The sequence below is a fragment of the Myxocyprinus asiaticus genome, chromosome 46 (genome assembly GCF_019703515.2).
Source record: "Myxocyprinus asiaticus isolate MX2 ecotype Aquarium Trade chromosome 46, UBuf_Myxa_2, whole genome shotgun sequence".
Taxonomy (NCBI): Eukaryota; Metazoa; Chordata; class Actinopteri; order Cypriniformes; family Catostomidae; genus Myxocyprinus; species Myxocyprinus asiaticus.
This window is the reverse complement of record NC_059389.1, coordinates 3,186,071-3,205,835: the sequence shown is the minus strand read 5'-3', so window position 1 is coordinate 3,205,835 and position 19,765 is coordinate 3,186,071. Positions and strand designations below refer to the sequence as shown.

The 19,765-nt window shown below is 37.9% G+C and overlaps 1 protein-coding gene across 2 annotated transcripts; it reads right to left on the bottom strand.

The window, feature by feature from the left end:
• Positions 1-5: 5 nt before the first annotated feature.
• Positions 6-17,961, bottom strand: bbs4 (Bardet-Biedl syndrome 4). Of its 2 annotated transcripts, none has more exons than XM_051689990.1 (16): positions 17,911-17,961; positions 17,154-17,205; positions 13,337-13,416; positions 13,106-13,169; positions 12,791-12,902; positions 12,522-12,594; positions 12,118-12,171; positions 11,785-11,912; positions 2,263-2,317; positions 2,015-2,083; positions 1,775-1,927; positions 1,536-1,707; positions 1,339-1,408; positions 1,092-1,236; positions 517-724; positions 6-426 (listed from the first exon to the last, which is right to left on the bottom strand). In XM_051689990.1, the coding sequence occupies exons 1-16, from the start codon at positions 17,932-17,934 to the stop codon at positions 302-304; spliced, it is 1,584 nt and encodes a 527-aa protein (XP_051545950.1). In that variant the 5' UTR covers positions 17,935-17,961; the 3' UTR covers positions 6-301. The 2 variants fall into 2 exon arrangements, with proteins under 2 accessions (XP_051545950.1, XP_051545951.1); XM_051689991.1 differs by having other exon boundaries at positions 521-724.
• Between the last annotated feature and the right edge of the window lie 1,804 nt (positions 17,962-19,765).

The window sequence follows — 19,765 nt, the reverse complement described above, 5'->3', positions numbered from 1 at the left end:
ATAAATATAATGAAATGCCGTTTTTATTGGACAAAACTTTATGCAAAAGCAAGCCCATACTTTTAAGCAAAATATCCTTTCTAAAGGTGGGCAGACACAAATGAACCAACTACATTAATGTAATGTAACATTCCAATAACTAAAGATCCGGAAGAAGACCCAAAATGAGCCTGACAAACATTTCCTACAAACATACAAATGCTGTACGTTCATAAGTTATAACACTTAAATATACTTAAACATAAATCTTTTAAGCTTTGGATCTAAATATATTTTGAGCCCATAGCAGGTAAACCACAGTCTATTCAACCGCTGCTTTTGCTTTGCTCTTCTCTTCGAGTTTGGCCGGTTTGGCCACCTCCTCTACCTCGTCCTCATCTCCAGGAGCATCTGTGGGGGCAGAGAGGGTGCTGTCTGCCTCGGGTCCTGCAGGGGAATAGAGAAAATGTGAGGATGGACTAGGAGGTAATGAATCGTAAACAGACATTCAGGGGCAGACAGCATGTGGTTCGGTACTTGCGGTTATCTGCATGCTCTTGCCGTATCCTGCAGCTGAAGACATGGCCTGACCCAGGGCCTGATTGGTGCCCAGAGGCTGCTGAGAGCTACTGGGTTTGCTGGAGGATGACCGCTGGCTGCTCTTGCCATCTCTGCCTGGTTTACTCCAGTACAGATTCTCACCTGCCTGCAAAGCGGCACCCATCTTCTGCGCCATTTCAATCAGCTGTTTGTGAAAGAGAGGATATCTGTAGTAATGCATGTCAACGTGAGCTGGCATGTTCATGTATACGTCTGCTGAGATGCGGTCATTTGGCCATCCACCAGGCCTTTACTGCCGTTTGCATCCCAAAAACCTGTGTGCGGTTGGCTCATTGGTTCAAAGCATAAACAAGACAAACAATGTTCAGTTTTTCATATATCTACAGCTCACTTGAATTAGTTTTAGACCATTAGCCGTGATGTTTTAGTGTCTTGGAAGGCTGTCCAAAACCAGTGTCTTTACGAGGTACCTTCATATGTGAAGTGACTGACTGAGGCAACGAGGCAGCAGCCAAAAGTCTGGTTCTGTGAGATTATGTGAGCTCAAGTACCTCTGGGTCAAACTCAGTGTTGCTGTTGTTGTCCACCTGGGCGTTGACTTTCCTCTCCATTTCCTGGTACTGGAGAAGGGCGGCTTTTTTATCACCCTGATTATATAGGAACACGGCAAAGTTCAGATTCACTAGCGGGTTTAACCTGTCAGAGACAAAATCCACACTTTAAAACTCAGCTTGTTCTCCGTAAGTTTATATACATTCAAGTTTTAACGTGGTATAGATCAGTGTTAAAAGAACATACTCGTCTAGCTGTACCGCCTGCTCGTAAGACCTGCAGGCATTATCTGCGTCATCCAGGTTAGTCAGGGCAACTGTTTAATGTCAGAGCACAAATCAAATCATCCTAATAGATACATTGAGCAGTGATGTGTTGCATTATTGCATCCTAATGCCGCCAAACATTGCTTGAAACAGCAGGTCAGATTTGTCAGTATTTACCTGCCAGTAGCATGTACAGCTCGCTCATGCGTGGCCGCAGATTGATGGCAGCGCTCAGGAAGTGAAAAGCCGATGCATACTGCTGCATGGTCAGATGAACCAAACCCAGATTATAAAGAATCTTCCAGTCGAACGGAGAGAGATAGTTTGCACGCTTAAGACAGCTGATGGCCTGGAGGAGAGATGGAGATGAGAAAGAGAAAAAAGAAAGCATGCCACATGAATAGACTCTAACTTACAGCCACGTATTTCTTTTTGCCGAAGAAGCACATTCCGATGTTATTCCAGAGCGGGGGGCTTTCAGGGACGGCGTACGCCGCCACACGATATTTATTCATGGCCACGTCATAATCTCCGTGAGTCTGCATCATGCTGCCGGCCGCGAGGATAGCCTGACACACACACACACACACAATGTTACTGACACTGAATTAGTCAGACTGCTAAACTGTACTAACTGAAACTAAACTGTATCCCACCTTAAAGTTATTAGGGTCATATGTCAGAGCGTTTCCGAGGTGTTCAAAGGCTTTTTGATATTTGCCGAGCTGAAAGAGACAAACAAAAGGCTTGAGAACTTGTAGTAAACAAACACTCATACTGTATGACACTGGTATGAATTATTTGTATACATTAGCAGACTGAAACTGTTACATATGAAATATAAAGATGGATGTTGCACAACTAGTAACTGCAGGGATTGTCATGAAAGTTTCACATCATTTACCTGCATATAGAGCAGGCCGAGTGTAGTCAACAGCTCTGTGTTCTCAGGGGAAAATCTGGAACAAACAATAATGAGTAGTAACTGGGTGAATCTTTCAAAACCTGTTGAGAACATGTCCAGGAATACAATGACTTATGATCCTTATATTTTTTGCATTCTCAAAGGCTGACAGCCTACTTTCGTTGTATAAAAAAAGACACAATGAAAGCGAATGATGACTGAGACTAACATACTAGCTATTATCTACTTTGGGGTTCCACAGAAGAAAGTCATACGGGTTTGGAACAACATGAGGGTAAGTAAATGATGACAGAAATTTCAATTTATGGTTGAACTATCCCTTTAACGACTTGCACTGCAGCCTTATCGGCCAATCATTTCTTTCCAAGTTTAGGTTAGAATGTTGTTCTAGGACCAAAAATAAAAAGTCATCATTTTACGAAGTATATGATAATGGAGAGAGTTTTTGTTGGAGGAAAGTGCAGATCTGGTGTGGATGTTTGGAGCCCTTTAGAGGACAGGGAGGGAATTCATTTTCTAAAATGGTTTTGCATTCCCTCACAACAGTTTGTATTTCTTCTGAATAAGTTTTGCGTCCCTCGCAAAAAGTTTTGCGTTTCCTCGCAATATGTTTTGCGTTCCCTCGCAATACTTTTGCGTTCCCTCTCAAAATGTTGCATTCATTCGCAATATGTTTTGCGTTCCCTCGCAATATGTTTTGCATTCCCTCACAACGGTTTGTATTTCTTCTGAATAAGTTTTGCGTTCCCTCGCAAAAAGTTTTGCGTTCCCTCGCAAAAAGTTTTGCGTTCCCTCGCAAAACGTTTTGCGTTCCCTCGCAAAATGTTGCATTCATTCGCAATGTTTTGCGTTCCCTCGCAATAGTTTTGTTCCCTCGCAATATGTTTTGCGTGTTCCCTCGCAATATGTTTTGCATGTTCCCTCGCAATGTGTTTTGCGTTCCCTCGCAATAGTTTTGTTCCCTCGCAATATGTTTTGCGTTCCCTCACAACGGTTTGTATTTCTTCTGAATAAGTTTTGCGTTCCTTCGCAAAACGTTTTGCGTTCCCACGTAATACTTTTGCGTTCCCTCTCAAAATGTTGCATTCATTCGCAATATGTTTTGCGTTCCCTCGCAATAGTTTTGTTCCCTCGCAATATGTTTTGCGTGTTCCCTCGCAATATGTTTTGCATGTTCCCTCGCAATGTGTTTTGCGTTCCCTCGCAATAGTTTTGTTCCCTCGCAATATGTTTTGCGTTCCCTCACAACGGTTTGTATTTCTTCTGAATAAGTTTTGCGTTCCTTCGCAAAACGTTTTGCGTTCCCACGTAATACTTTTGCGTTCCCTCTCAAAATGTTGCATTCATTCGCAATATGTTTTGCGTTCCCTCGCAATATGTTTTGCGTTCCCTCGCAATAGTTCTGTCTCCCCTCGCAAAAAGTTACATTCCCTCATAATACATTTTGCATTGGATTGCAATAGCTCCGCATTCCCTCACAAAAACTTTGCGTTCTCTCACAATTTTGGGTTCCCTTGCAATGTTTATCCATCCCTTACAAAAATTTACCATGGTGTTACTACTGTAACTATAGTTCAACTATGGTATTTGCAGTAAATCCATAACCACAAAATTGACTGAGGTTTTACTACAGTAACTATATTTTAACCATGATATTCATGGTAAAATTAGTAATAACTGGAAAACCAAATCTATATCAATAAAATAAAAATAAAAATCAATCATTCTGCCAAAAAAAAAAAAAAAAGGTTAGTTTTAGTACAGTAGCGCCTTGGTTAACTAGTGGTATATTTTCACAACCATGGTTCTCACCACAGACATGCTTACTGCAGGGTTACTATAGAAAACATGGTTAATTTTTTTTGGTAGAAACCATGGTTTAAAAACCATTTTGTCCCATAAATTAACCATGGTGTTACTATAGTAACTGTAAAACTGTAGTAAAAATGTTTTTTTTTTTTTTTGGCAGAATGATTGATTTTTATTACCATAGTTTTCGTTTTCCTGTATTATTACAAAACCAGACCTTTCCTGCAATGTAAAATCCTAAAGTTTTCCATCATACGAGCAGTTATTAATTGACGCTGTCTGTGATGCAGAACTTCATCTACTGCAAGATGAACCGTGTGGAAAATTTGGAGCTCTGCCTTGGGTCCCTGAAATCTCCTCTCAATACACTGCATTACTAATACATCAGCTCAGTGGGGAGGCCGCGGTAATGAGGAGATCGCAAACACACACGGGCTAACCACCCCCCGCAGTTCTTTGATATCTGAGCCAGAGATACAGTGTGTGTGTGTGTGTGTGAACAAGGGGAGGAGAACTGTTCTAAGTCGCCCCCGTTTCTCCTCTCAGGGAACAGAGAAAAGTCAACACCAGTAATCAAGAGTCATCAAATTGCAGGATTCCTGTGGAGAAAAGCAGATTAGCGATTCCTTTAGCAGTTTTATTTGTTGAATGCTCTTTAAAAGGGACAGTTTACCCCAAAAATTTAAATTCAGATTAATCACCCTCATGTTGTTCCAAACCTGTATATGAATTTCTTTGTCCGTGGAACCCAAAAGGAGAACTTTAAGACCACTTCTAAACTAAAGGCTGAAAACATACTCTATGCAAGATCGTGAATGCAGATGTTTGATATCGTTCGCAGCTGCGTTCCAAAATGTGTTAGACTGCAATTCATAACACAACGCAAGTACGCATTGCATTCTCAACTTTGCCACAAGGGGTGCTATAGTGGATATTGGTGTGAACTGTCTGCTTCTATGGTGAGTTTTCTCTTTCAAGTCAACTACTGTCATGGCGGAGAACAGTTTGAAGTTAAAGTCAATACATTTATATCAATTTACCAGAATATTAACACATCCAGTTTAATGGCACTAACTTTTGAAGGTGACTCTATCACCCCTTTGAGTACTGAGATTTCTTACGACACAGTAACGCAAGAAATGCGTTGGCAAAGCGCTCACATCTGCATAAAAATAGTTTCAGCCTTAATATGTTTTCGTTTAAAAATGCATTGATTTTGCTACGTTTACACCTCTCATCCACGCTAGAACAAATTTTTTCTTAACTGAAAGCTGTTTCGAAAACGCCCTCCATTACCACATACTTTGGAAAATGATGACATTAGGAAACAGAGTTTCCAAATGAAAATGGATTAGTGTGGATGTGACCTTGGAGAATATTTGCGCTATTCTTTTCTACTCAATGGCTGTGTCCGAAACCAAAGGTAGCTGTCTTGTTGCCTCGCTGCCCTATCAGTCAACGACTCAACAGACAGCGTTTGCGTATGAAGGTATCTCCACAAACTGGATATGGACAGGCTACTGAGGCAGTATAACGTCACATCGTTGCTAGGATACCACTAAAGGTAACACGTCTGCTTCATTCAGTCCAACCGAACCACAACGTTCAAGTAATCTAGAACAAAATCAAGAGAGTTTTGGCGAAAACCAAGTGTATATTTAATAACTACAATACTACTTTCTTGCAAGAAAATTTGGAAAAAGTGATAATTTACATTTATACACAAACTGGCTATCAGCTGCCTCTTCGGCTGGCATTTTTGTCTTCAGCTCAATCACTGTGGATCCGCACGCACAGGATTGTGGGATTTGATAGGCAGCGAAGGATACGTCTATGCTGCCTTAAAAATCAATCAGATGAAGGTATCTCAGTAGACAGGATATGAAGTGAACATTGGATTCGGACGTGCATTGATCCCTTCCGACCTCCATATACAGCCTCCGGAGGCATTATTTTCCTGGTTTCGGCCAATGAATGTTGATGGGGACTAATATTGTTGAGCTAAAAAAAAAACACAAAAAAAATAAAAAATCATGCACTATATTCCAAGTCTTCTGAAACCATACGATAGCTTTGTTGGAGGAAGATAATACAATTTAAGGCCAAAACATACTGTACACAATAGGGATGTCATAAAATATCGATTATTGATCGGCACGTTATTTTATCAATATATTTTTGAGGCATTGATATTAAAATTAGCCAGCATTTAAATTAGAAGCCTAATCTGCATGCTTTCCAGTTCACTCAGTTGCCTCCGCGTCTGAGAGCGTCAACACACGCATCTTATCACGTGGCATTTTGAGTGCGTTACCGTGGAGACGTTGTGTGTGTGGAGGCTTCACGCTATTCTCCGCGGCATCCACGCACAACTCAACCACGTACCCTACCGAGAGTGAGAACCACATTATAGCAACCACGAGGAGTTGACTCTACCCTCCCTAGCAACCGGGCCAATTTGGTTGTTTAGGAGACCTGGCTGGAGTCACTCAGCACATCCTGGATTCAAACTCACGACTCCAGGGGTGGTAGTCAACGTCAGTACTCGCTGAGCTACCCAGGCCCCCAGTTGGCCTCTGTTTAAAAATCTGGCGTAATATCATTGGGAGACCACAAGAGGGTGATATAACATTTACTAAAGCCGGTCGAAGTATCTCTCACACAAACACACAGGACGAGCGCAGCAGATGGCAGTCCAAAGTTACGATGGTTTTTGTTCTTCTTCAAGAATGAACAAAGTGACGTTGATTTTGCAGGTTAGTGTAGGAAACTTGTGAAACTACACAAACTGAATGATTAGAAATGCCGTTTATTATGCAATTTCTCTGTATGTAGCCTTGAACAGGTCTTTCATTCAAGCTCTAGCTGCGCAGGTTCAATTTCACACGTCATTGCGTACCGAAATGTGCAAAAGCGCAAGTTTTTACACAATGCATGTAGATGCATTCTTATTTTGAGTTTTTAGTACTGCCACATGGGGCACTATAGCAGGCATTAGTGTAAACCTTGAAAGCCATTGCGGATAGTGTGATTTTCAGTCATTAACGACTTAAATCTTGATTTAGTCCTTACAAAAAGCAATTGTATGTCTTTAAAACACTTGGAATATAGCGCAAAGTCATATGGACTATTTTTATGATGCTGTTTTGTCTTTTTTTGGAGCTTATCAGCCTCAGTCACCATCCACTTTCATTGTACGGAAAAGAGCAGTGAGAATATTTAGCCTAACTCCTCCTGTTGTGTGCCACGTAAAGGCTAATTTATACTTGCTGGGCAAACGGGTGTCTTTAAGTTCACATAAAAATCGACGTTTTTGTTCTGCTAAGCAGTTTGGTGATATTTATTTTGTTTGCACACCTTCCTGAAATTCTTGACTAATTTTATGATGACACAGCATGTAAAAAGAAAGTCATGCAGGTTTGGAACGACCTGGGGGGTGTAAATGATAACAGAATTTTCTTTTCTGGGTGAACTATCCCTTTAAGTAGAAGACAGTGAGAAGTCTGTTTCTAAGGGTGTCCTCGGGATATGTTTTCTGAGGCAACTTGAAAGATATACAGAAAAAAGAAAAGGAAAATGACAAGGTAGAAAGAGCAAAAGGAAACAGAGAGGTTAGGCCGGTCACAGTGAGACAGTAAATGTGATTAATTACAGCTAAGAGCGCCTCACTGATCCCAGCATGCTTTTCTACCTTGGGCGTTTCATCTGCGCTGTGGCAGAGCGACATGCTGAGCGCCACTCCAGGCATCTGAGGTTCCTCTCTGTCTCATGTAAGAAACATCTTTACTCAAAGTGAGCAAAACATGACAACAGTGTGAAGAGAGACATTCCCGCTGTTGAAATGATGCACTGTGGGTAAAGACACCTCAGAAACTTTGACAGTGTTTGTGCAAGAAGAAATAAAGTGTGTTTGAACTCTTCGAGTCAGATGTGACTGATGCAGTACTACAAACAAAACGTGAAAAAAACATATGTCAGCGGACATATCAAAAGAAAATAAAGCCAAGTTTTAGTATTATTTGTACTGTCTTTAGTAAGATTTTTGCAGTTTGCTTTGTGTTATCATGACAATTAAGCAGAATGATCAGTTGTATTTATTAAAATACAACTGTTCATTGTTATTTCATGTTTAATCATATTGCATTAACTAATGTTACCATTTACTACTACTAATTAAAAAAATATTAGTATATGTCAAAATCAACACTAACTCAGATTAATAAATGCTGTTAAAGTACTGTTCATTGTTAGATCATGTTAACTAATGTTAAAAGTGTTACCAATTATATTCATTTTAAAAGTGTTATAAATTATATTAATTACATTAGTTGTTGTTGTTATATAGTTTGTAAAGTACACTTTACAAATGAATGTATGTTTTAGTGTCTATTTAACGTGTTAATTCAGTATGATTAATTATATAAAAAAATAACACGTTCAAAAAATTAACGCAATTAATCATGTTCCCAGACCGGAGCAATTCAAGCTTGAAGTACCACCTGTTTTCTCCAGGGGGCAGTAAGTGGAACTCGCTATATAGGCAACGTGCAGCTTATACAGAGAACAAACCACACTTACTGACAGCAGTATTTATGTTGGAATATGTCAGATGAATAAGGTCTTGTTAACATGATTGTTTGATTGTACTTGTTTTATGACTATGTATCCCCCTGTTAAATATCATAATAAAAATAATAATAAAATAAATAAATAAATAAAAACAAGATGAGAACACGCTCTTGCACTCTAACACAGCTTGATGAACTGCAAATCCGTACGCAGGGATCTCAAGAAGTTCAGGTAACTACGTTTAACTAGTTTATGATGCGACGCAACCAAAGTGAGATGCTCCAAAAGCATAAAATAAGTCTAACCTCGGACAGATTGATGAATTCAATTGCAAAATGGATTGAACTGTAGGCCCATGATTAACCAATGTTCAAAAAATTTTAAATAAACAATATATTTGATTCTAAAGCCAATTTTTGTTTTGCCTTATCAATGCTTAACTCGTCTGCCACAATAATGTAATGCATTTTAATTATCTGAATTATTATTTTTTATAATATATACATAAAATTGTATTTATAATTATTTAACTATTTATTATTACGTAATCATTATATATTGAATTATTGTTATTTGAGGGGCTTTCTGAGCAAATATTTACATTTGCGGTTAATAAATTGGCATACCATGTAAATAATTCGATTAAACATTTGAATCGATTGACAGCCCTAGTATGTTTTACATCATGGTAATATTTATTTTACTGGATTTAATTTATGCTGATTTTAATTTAAAAAATATATATAATTGTTTCCAGACAGTAGAATTCGTCATGAAAATAATGTAACAATGCAAAAAAATCTTAAAGGTCTTAAATATAGACTTCATTCCTTTTGATTTTGGGATGAAATAAGAGCTGGACATGTTTTCATAAGATTCACCCATCTATTCAGTTTTTAGCAACTTGATGAGCAACACAACTACGTTTCCATCCAAGGATTTTTTGCAAAAAAAGTTTTAGCGCATCAAAATAAAGCTGATGGAAACGCAAATTATCGCTAAAATTTCACAAGTGTCGACACAATATTTTTCCGTTTAACTCTAGCGCATAAACTCTATGTCGATACTTCAGATGTCGCGAAAAACTGGTTTGGAAACACTTTTTGACGAGAAAATTGTCATTAACGCAAAAATGTAGTGTCACATGATAGAATTTACCCCAATCGTTAGCCTGTGTTAATCATGACAACAAGGTATTGGATCCTTGAAAGCCAATTTATTGTACGTGATTATGGATTGATCTTAACGGCATATAGATCCGATGCTGCAAACATGACACTTCCAGGAGTGCCAACACAAATATCTCGTATCATGCACCGGTCATCGAAAAGTGCAAGGAGAACAAATGAATGGCCACTGTTTGTGATTAATTTAATCACAGTAGACATCCGTTTATTTATTAAAGTTTCTTTTACACACCATTCAAAGTAATAGACGGCAGTCATGGAATTAGCCCACAATATAAAAAACATTTCATTTCAAAGATGTTTTAAATTAAATATAAATAAATACGCAATACTAGGAGAAAAGCTTCAGTGTGCTTTTTTGGAATACTAACAACACTAACATATTATATTAAATTATTGTTTAGCTTACTTTTGAAAAAATGCCAGCAAAATTCCCTGAATTAAATTAAATAAATTACCAAACGAAAAAAGCATTAAATTAAAAAAAATTAATTACCAAATGAAAGCAAAATAATATTTTTAGGCCTATATATGCCTTTCTTTACATAAACTTAAATTAGCCGTACCCTGTTCTGTAGATGAAAAATGTCGGCTGAATTACATTTTCAGAATGTTCTAGACTTTTTTCAAGACTATAAACTATCGGAACTATTTGTCCAATGAGTTCACTTTCAGAAAACGAGCTTTGAACCTTTTAAAACGTTTAAATATTTTAAATCTAACCCTCTTTACCTCGGATCACATTTGCTGAGCTTCTTCAGAAAATGTAAATTGCACTATGACGCTAAAATTAATTTTAGATGATAATCAAGGTCGTTAAAAGTTGCTGGACAAATATACGGGACATAGTGCAGTTGTGATGGTGATGCTTTAGATTAGATGATTGTTCAAAACAGCCTATTGAATATCAGGAATGTATCATATATAAACCCTGATATTACACCGCATCAATGTTTCTTTATTAGCTGTGCACACAGCATATACACAACGATGGATGCTCCTTATACTAAGACAAAAATTTCCCCCACTACTCTTTTGATTGCTTTTATTTGTGAAATTAAAATAACAGTAAGCTGGTTAATTTCAATGAACTGTCTCAATACTCTCCCCATTTTACCAAAACTTCAGACAAAAAAAATTAGGGACATCTGGGAGGCGAATTAGCGAAAAACACATTTCTGAATGGAAACGGCTTCAGGGCAGATTTCTTTTGTGATAAACCAAAACTTATGCGACAATGTGTTTTTTTTAGGCATGACGTCATCACGCACACCATTTTCATCGATAAAAGTCCATTTGAATGGAAACGGGCAGAAGACAGCAAATTTCGCAAAATTTGTTTTACGCATTTTCACTTTGTCGATAACAAAATAGCGCGAAAAGTGGATGGAAACTAGTCTACTGTGAACTGCGCTAATACGTAAATGTTAGCCAATCACAACAGGTCATTTACATATAGCAAAAACATCCAGAAATGGTCTGATTCTAATGGACAGAGAGAGGGTCATGAAAAACTAAATGTGAACTTTTTACTTAAAGCTGAAGCGTGTAATTTCTGCACCACTGCATGAACGAAATGGCAAAAATAAACATTGTTTTCAAACAGCTTTCTGAATATGCCCCCCATCTGCAATTGATCGAACAAACAGATCGCATCGCCCCCAACTCACACCACCGGTCGAGCCAATATTATTGTTTTAATAAAAATAAAAAAAATGATAGTGCCACGAGTCACATTGTTTACAGTTTTTGAGGAAATGAACCTACAAATGGTTTACTTATAGTTGTCCATGCTTATTAAGCAGGGATAGGAGAATGTATTTTAACACAGAAAAAGTTACATCAGCATTAACTAACATTGTACGTGGACCTCAGGGTGGAAAATGCTACAAAAGTGTGGAATGTATATACAATATATGCGTGTATTCAGACATACTCGACAGCACTCTTGTAGACGTCGATGGCTTTCTCTGTGTCGCCCTGCAGTAAGTGCATTTTTCCCAGCATCATGAAGGTCAAATCATGTTTATTCAGCTTTAGTGCCAAATTCAACTGGTCTTCTGCCTGCACACACACACACAGAATATCCTTAATGCAGCATTAACTGCGCAAAAGAAAAGGTAAATATTTTCCTGTCAAATCTGGAATGTTTCAAACAACAAATAAAGAAAAAGAATGAGTGTTAAATAATAATGTATGCACTAAATAACAAGGCAAATATTCACAAAGTCACAGCTCAGAATTAAAACATAACATTGGCAGAACTTACACTCTTGAAGTCTTTGGTGTAGATGTAGCAAACGCCGAGATTATGGCTGATTTCCTGCAAGTAAAAATGATCACACATTTACACAATATTCCACACATCTCTTCATTTTATTGTGGGATATTTCTGAGAAAAACGTTGTATGCCGCAGCTTCATTTTCTTAAACAGGAATTGATTGGACGGTAAAAAGTGTCTCTACATGATAAATAGGAGGGCTTTGTGAAGTCGTTTCAGAGGCGGAACAAGTTTTTACATTTGGATGAAAGATTATGAAGACATTTTTCTTCAGAATAACGTGCATGGATGAATCGTGCACAATAACATTTTGATTGCATGTTGACTACATTGGCAACGGATCATCATAACACAGATGAGAATGCAATGACATCAGTGGATGTGTATTTACCCAGTCCTTCTGATTGAGACGTGCGGCTTCATTATAAACCTCGATAGCAGCTTTATGTTTCCCTAGAAGAAAACTAAACGGAGGAAACAACACACATCATAAACAAAGCATATTTCTATGTATTTCTCATCAGTTTACACATAAACTGTATCCAAACCACCACTGGGGCTAAACAGATATATCACAAAACTATAACCACAGCATGGGTAAACAAGTTTAGATCTGTTTTCTGTGATGTTATATTGCAGTGTTGTGCGTTTGGCACTCACAGGGACCGCGCCACTTGCTTGAGGTTGTCTGAGCTCTTGGGATTGATAATCGCACAACTCTGAAACAACTCCAGAGACTGCTGGATCTTCCCTTCTAACCTCATGATCAGAGCTACAAACACACATTCACATACTGTAAACATACTGCAAAATACTGCACAAATGGAGTGAGTTGTGTGCTACTGCTATTTCGAACATTGAGTCCTGATTTTAAAGAAATCTATAATGTACACTAAAGTCGTTCAGATTATTTTGCAGTATTAGAGTGTGTTTATAATGCAGATATAAGAGTAAAAGGTGAACTTCAAAACTGACCTTGCACATAAATGGCATATTCACACATGCCTTGAGTTTCATGCAGTTGCTCTTTAATGATCGCCTGAAATCAGAATAAACACAAATCAAGACCACATTATTAGGTAGGAACAAACTAATAAATGTGATTATTCGTTGTTCATTCTGAAGTGAGCCCACAAACATAAATAATGCTAAATTATACCAGCAAAATCACTTTATTTATCATTTGGTTGTATGAGTAAATTTGACCTTGCAGGTCTCATAATCTTTGTGGATGTAATGCAGATGTATAAGCCAGTTTCTTCTCTCCAAAATGGGAAGTTCAGGAGCTGCAAAAAGAGAAAACATACATTGTAAATTAATCTATGTATGTAACCAAAATTATTTGAACACTTAAATTTATCTGCTTCAAGATAACATGAATCATAAACATCTGTAATCATAATTATGGAACTAATAAAACAAATAATGGATAACTATGGTACAAATACTGTATTTGTACTGTATAATACAATATTTCATGACCATTTATTTATTTGGCAAGTGGTTGAGTAGTAAGCAGGATAACGGGCAATCAGAAAGTCATTTTCGCAAAATAAACATCAACAGAACTCAACAGACACAAATTGGAAGTTGTTTCTTGAGAAGCCACAGTCTTGTTTTTCTCACATAATAACATCATTCCAACTCAAACGATTAGTCGGTTTAATTATTTATTTGCTAAGTTGCTGCATAATAAGCTGGATAATATACAGTTAGCCGGTTATTATCGCAAAATAAACCCCTTCAGGGTGATGCATTTTGCAGTAGTGACCGACTGACTGTATATTATCTCTTACATACAGTGGCAAGAAAAAGTAAGTGAACCTTTTGAAATTAGCTGGTTTTCTGCATTAATTGGTCAAAGTCACAAGTATAGACAAACACAATGTGCTTAAGCTAACAACACACAAACAATTATAATCTTTCATGTCTTTATTGAACACATCCCATCAAACATTCACAGTGCTGTGGAAAAAGTAAGTGAACCCTTAGATTTAATAACTGGTCAATCCTCCTTTGGCAGCAATATCCTCAACCAAGTGTTTCCGGTAGCTGCAGATTAGACCTGCATCAATGTTCAGAAGAAATTTTGAAGCATTCTTCCTTACAGAACTGCTTCAGCTCAGACATATTCTTAGGATGTCTGGTGTGAATGACTCTCTTGAGGTCATTCCACAGCATCTCTATTGGGTTAAGGTATGGGCTCTGACTGGGACACTCCAAAAGGTGGATTTTCTTTTTTTGAAGCCATTCTGTAGTGGATTTACTTCAATGTTTAGGGTCATTGTCCTACTGCATCACCCAACTTCTACTGAGCTTCAGCTGGCACACAGTCACCCTGACATTATCCTGTAGGATATCTTAATAAACTTGGGAATTCATTTTTCCCTCGATGATGACAAGGGTTCCAGGCCCCGAAGCAGCAAAGCAGCCCCAGATCATGATTCTCCCTCCACCGTACTTCAGCGATGGGATAATGTTTTCATGTTGGTATGCAGTGCCCTTTTTACGCCATATGTAATGCTGCATGTTCTTCCCAAACAATTCAACCTTAGTTTCATCAGTCCACAAAACATTTTCCCAGTAGTGTTGAGGAGTGTCAAGGTGGTCTTTGGCAAACTTTTTGGTTGGAAAGCAGCAGCTTCCTTAGTGGTGTCCTGCCATGGACACCATGCCTGTTTAATGTTTTCTGTATAGTAGACTCATGAACGGAGATGTTAACCAGTTCCAATGATTCCTTTAAGTCTTTATCTGTCACTTTAGGGTTCTTTTTGACCTCACTGATCATTCTGTGGTGTGCCCTTTGAGTCATCTTGGCTGGACGGCCACTTCTAGTGAGAGTACCTATAGTACTAAATCATCTCCATTTATAAAAAAATTGTCTAACTGTGGACATATAAATATCTAAGCTCTTCCAGATAACTTTATGCAAAGCAACAATTCTCAATTGTAGGTCTTCAGAATTTCTTTTTTGCGAGGCATGTTCCACGTCAGCAGATGCTTCTTATGAATAGTAAACTCAAAATGTTTGAGGGCTTTTTATAAGTCAAAGTAGCTCTAACCCACACCTCCAATCTTGTTTCATTAATTGGATGCCAGGTTTGCCAACTCCTGACTCTAATTAGCTTTTGTGGACGTCATTAGCCTAGGGGTTCACATACTTTTTCCAACCTACACTGTGAATGTTTGAATGACATATTCACTATGTACAAGAACAATACAATAATTTGTGTTATAAGTTACAACAGATTGTGTTTGTTCATTATTCTGACTAAGATAAAGATCAAACCTGATTTTAAGACAAATTTATACATACATGCAGGTAACTTTCTTGCCACTGTAACAAATTCTTTAAAAAGCTATAGAAAACAAGAAATACAGTGCATTCAGAAAGTATTCACACCCCTTCATTTCTTTCACATTTTGTTATGTTGCAGCTTTATGCTAAAATGCTTTAAAGAATTTTTTTCCACATCAATGTACACTCCATACCCCATAATGACAAAGCAAAAAACAGATTTTTGATAACTTTGCAAATTTATTAAAAAGAACAAACTGAAATATCACATGTACATAAGTATTCAGACCCTTAGCTCAGTGCTTAGTTGAAGCACCTTTGGCAGTGATTAGAGCCTCAAGTCTTTTTGGGTATGATGCAACAAGCTTTGCACATCTGGATTTGGGGATTTTCTGCCATTCTTCTCTGCAGATCCTCTTGAGCTCTGTCAGGTTGGATGGGGACCGTTGGTCAACAGCCATTTTCAGGTCTGTCCAGAGATGTTTGATTGGGTTCAAGTCTGGGCTCTGGCTGGGCCACTCAAGGACATTCACAGGGTTGTCCCTAAGCCACTCTTGCATTGTCTTGGCTGTGTGCTTAGGGTCATTGTCCTGTTGGAAAGTGAACCTTCTGCCCATTTTGAGGTCCTGAGCACTCTGGACCAGGTTTTCATTAAGGATATCTTTTTTGGTTTTTTGCTGCATTCAGCTTTTCTTCAACTCCTGACCAGTCCCCCAGTCCCTGCCGCTGAAAAACACCCCCACAGCATGATGCTACCACCACAGTGCTTCACCGTTGGGATGGTATTGTGCAGGTGATGAGCGGTGCCTGGTTTCCTCCAGACATGATGCTTGGAATTGAGGCCAAACAGTTCCATCTTCATTTCATCAGAGTCCTTTAGGTGCTTTTTTATGTGTCTTGCACTGAGAAGAGGCTTCTGTAATTTTTTTTTTTTTGCTTTGTCATTATGGGGTATGGAGTGTAGACTGAAAATTTTAAGCATTTTAGCATAAGGCTGCAACATAACAAAATATGAAAAAAATAAATAAAAATGAAGGGGTCTGAATACTTTCTGAATGTACTGTATATAAAAATAATGAGAGTTGCTAAAGCTTGATAAAAAGTTAGAAGCTGTTTGATCTAACTGTGATAATGCAAATATCAAAGGCAGCAGCATTGAAAAATCTGGCGAAAACAGTTTCTATTTTGGATAAAGAGGGCACACATGCTCGCTGTAAGTCCCAGCAGTCTCTCCTCACAGTGTGTGTGTGTGTGTGTGTGGGGGGGGGGGGGTTGGGGTGACACAAGATAGGATTTGTCCCAAATCCAATGGGCCCCAGAATAAAAGAAGGCATCTGCTGCGACTAGAAGTGTCTGCATCTTTTTGCTCTCGCCTACAAACCCCCCGGAAAAATCTCATCCAAATCCGTTCTATTCCTGGACAGACTTTTCCCTCTGAGCCATAATCCTCTTCATGGCAAAATGGGGCCGCAGGGGAAAATCAAGGCAAACAGCGCCACCCAGAGAATGAACAGATACAGTGGGATCCTAAAGACTTGAGACCACTACTGAAAATGCTTCCATACTGAATGATTTGTCATATTGTACCATTTTTATATTATCTATATTGAATTAATACATGTAATACAATGTTTTCATTATATGTTCAACATCTTAGCTTTAAAACCTTCGAAAATATGTTTCTTTTTAATGTAATAATAAGACTCCAGACCTTGTGACACTCACCTTTCTTTGGACGGGGTTTCTTGAGGTCTGTGGACACAGACAGCTGCACATGCTGGACACAGAAAATATCAAATATTAGTCAATAAGTGACTGAAGGGTCGTTCAAAACATGTGGACTGAATCTGAACACAATGTTAGAGTTCAAGGGACTATTTATGCAAAATGCTTGATTTAAAATGAACAAGTCTGGTCAAACATTTTATACGTATTGCAATATAATTTTCTCTCAAATAGCTTTCTCTTCACTTCTTCCTGAATTTTGTGTTTTATATATATATATATATATATATATATATATTCTTGGGAGCTTACATAAATAACACCTAATAGCCAGCAATGGCTGATGCATGCTGTATTATTACTGTGATTTTGATAAATAAACTTTTGACAGACATTGTGCATTAAATATTCAATTTTGTGCATATATTGACATGCAAGGTGATTCATTATGTTTCAGATAGACACATCATTAGATACATTACCTTCAGTCTAGATCAGAAACATTTCAAATAATATTTATTACAGACTACAGTGTGCACAAAGAAAACAAATGATAAAAACAACTTTAAATCTGTCAACGTCTGATTATCTTTCCTTCAAGACCATTTAAATTTATCTAGAGAGCAAATGACGTCGAATAACGGATACAAACTGTTATATAATATCATAAACAAACTCTTACTTGTATTAAAGATATAAAATATATATTTTGTGTTTATTTTTATGAAAATAAGCATATATAAGCATAATTTCTCACCGTTTTTATCGTTTCGTCCGCCATAGCTCCCTTTCTCCACACTTCCGGCGGACGCTTCCGTCACTATGGCAACACCTCACCGTCGGTGAACACGTGACTAGATTTAACATATAAATACTTAAAGGATTAGTTCACCCAAAAAATGAAAATTCAGTCATTGTTTACTCACCCCTGTGTTGTTATAACCCTATACGACTTTCTTTCTTTTTCTTAACTCAAAGGGAGAAATTGTGAAAAATGTTGTGTTCAGTGATGTCATACAATGGCAGTTTATGGTGACCACCTCTTCAAGCTTCAAAAGAACACAAAAGTATAATTCAGAAGTCTAATAAATTATTCCATGAGACTCATGATTGTTATGAATGCATAGTATGATAAGATTTGATGAGAAACAAACTGAAATCTAATGTATTATTTAGTGAAAATGTTCACTGACCGTTGATCTCCTGTGCACGTTCATGATAGGGCACGAGAGCAACAGTTCACGAGCACCCTCACAACATTAGGGCGTTCAAGCGAAAAGTCATTTTATTTATTTAAATACAGGTCCCCCACAGCGATAGTGACAACAGAACACAACACAGCTGCACACAAAACAGAGAACAGAACTTACTAAACATGTCTGAAGAGTTTGTAGTCCAAGAATTGATGCATTTCTATGCCCAGCCTTATTTTTTTGAACGGAGTATTCGGAAATCAAACAGAAACATAGAGGAGGTTACAGGTAGTCACAGTCACACCGTGTCCAAACCTGACGGCAAATGACACGCGATATAAGGTATATTTTCTATAGTAATCAGAGATTTTGTCGTAACCAGCAGTGACGAGCGACGGTTATTCTATCCATCGCTTGTTTTCTATTTTCGGCATCGCGTGAGTAACTCCATCCACTGTGAATTGGCACTGGTGCAAAAACTTTCCAAAAAACAAAGCTGGGCATAGAAATGCATCAATTCTTGGACTACAAACTCTTCAGACATGTTTAGTAAGTTCTGTTCTCTGTTTTGTGTGCAGCTGTGTTGTGTTCTGTTGTCACTATCGCTGTGGAGGACCTGTTTTTAGATAAACAAAATGAGTTTTCGCTTGTCGCGAGGGGGCTGCATGAACGGTTGGTCTCGTACCCTATCGTTGACTCAACTCAATTGATTAAGTTAACTCTTTCCTTCGATTGAATTGAGTAACGATGTTTCCAAAACATGTGTAATTAAGTTCACTTAACTTGGTGTTCATATAGAATGAACTTAAATATGAGGTGACAGATGCAAGTAGACTTAACTCAGATTTACAATTAATGTGTTGTTGTTTCAACTTTATAATGTTAATTGAACGGACTAAATTATAGGTCATACAGTAACACAGCAATAACAGATTCTACGTCAATCCTTACAGGTGCACTCAGTAACTTTTGTCTTTGTGTCATCTTGGACTGACACTGACACCTAGTGGCTTGGATGCAGCATCATTTAATAGTTTTCAGTTTCAGATTCCATTGTAGAAATGTAGTATTCACAGTCAGCCATGATTACTTTAATCAATGAGTGAAAGTGTCAAATATCAGGATGGTTACTGAGATTAAGCAAGTAGTATTCGGCTGGTCATGTGATCATAAAATGGCCGCCCCCATGTGCGGACCCTCTCCATGTAGAATACAAACAGCTTTTATAAGGTTACTGATATGACCGGAGTCTTCATTTTAATGTGAGTGCTCATGATTTCTTACATATATTGCAAAATTACAATTCACGTCTTTAGGAGTTAAACTTTTTTGATGAGGAAAAAAAATACTGAGTGCACCTTTAAGTAAACTTACTTCTCCACAGAAATGTATAGACACCTGTACTTTAGTTACACATGC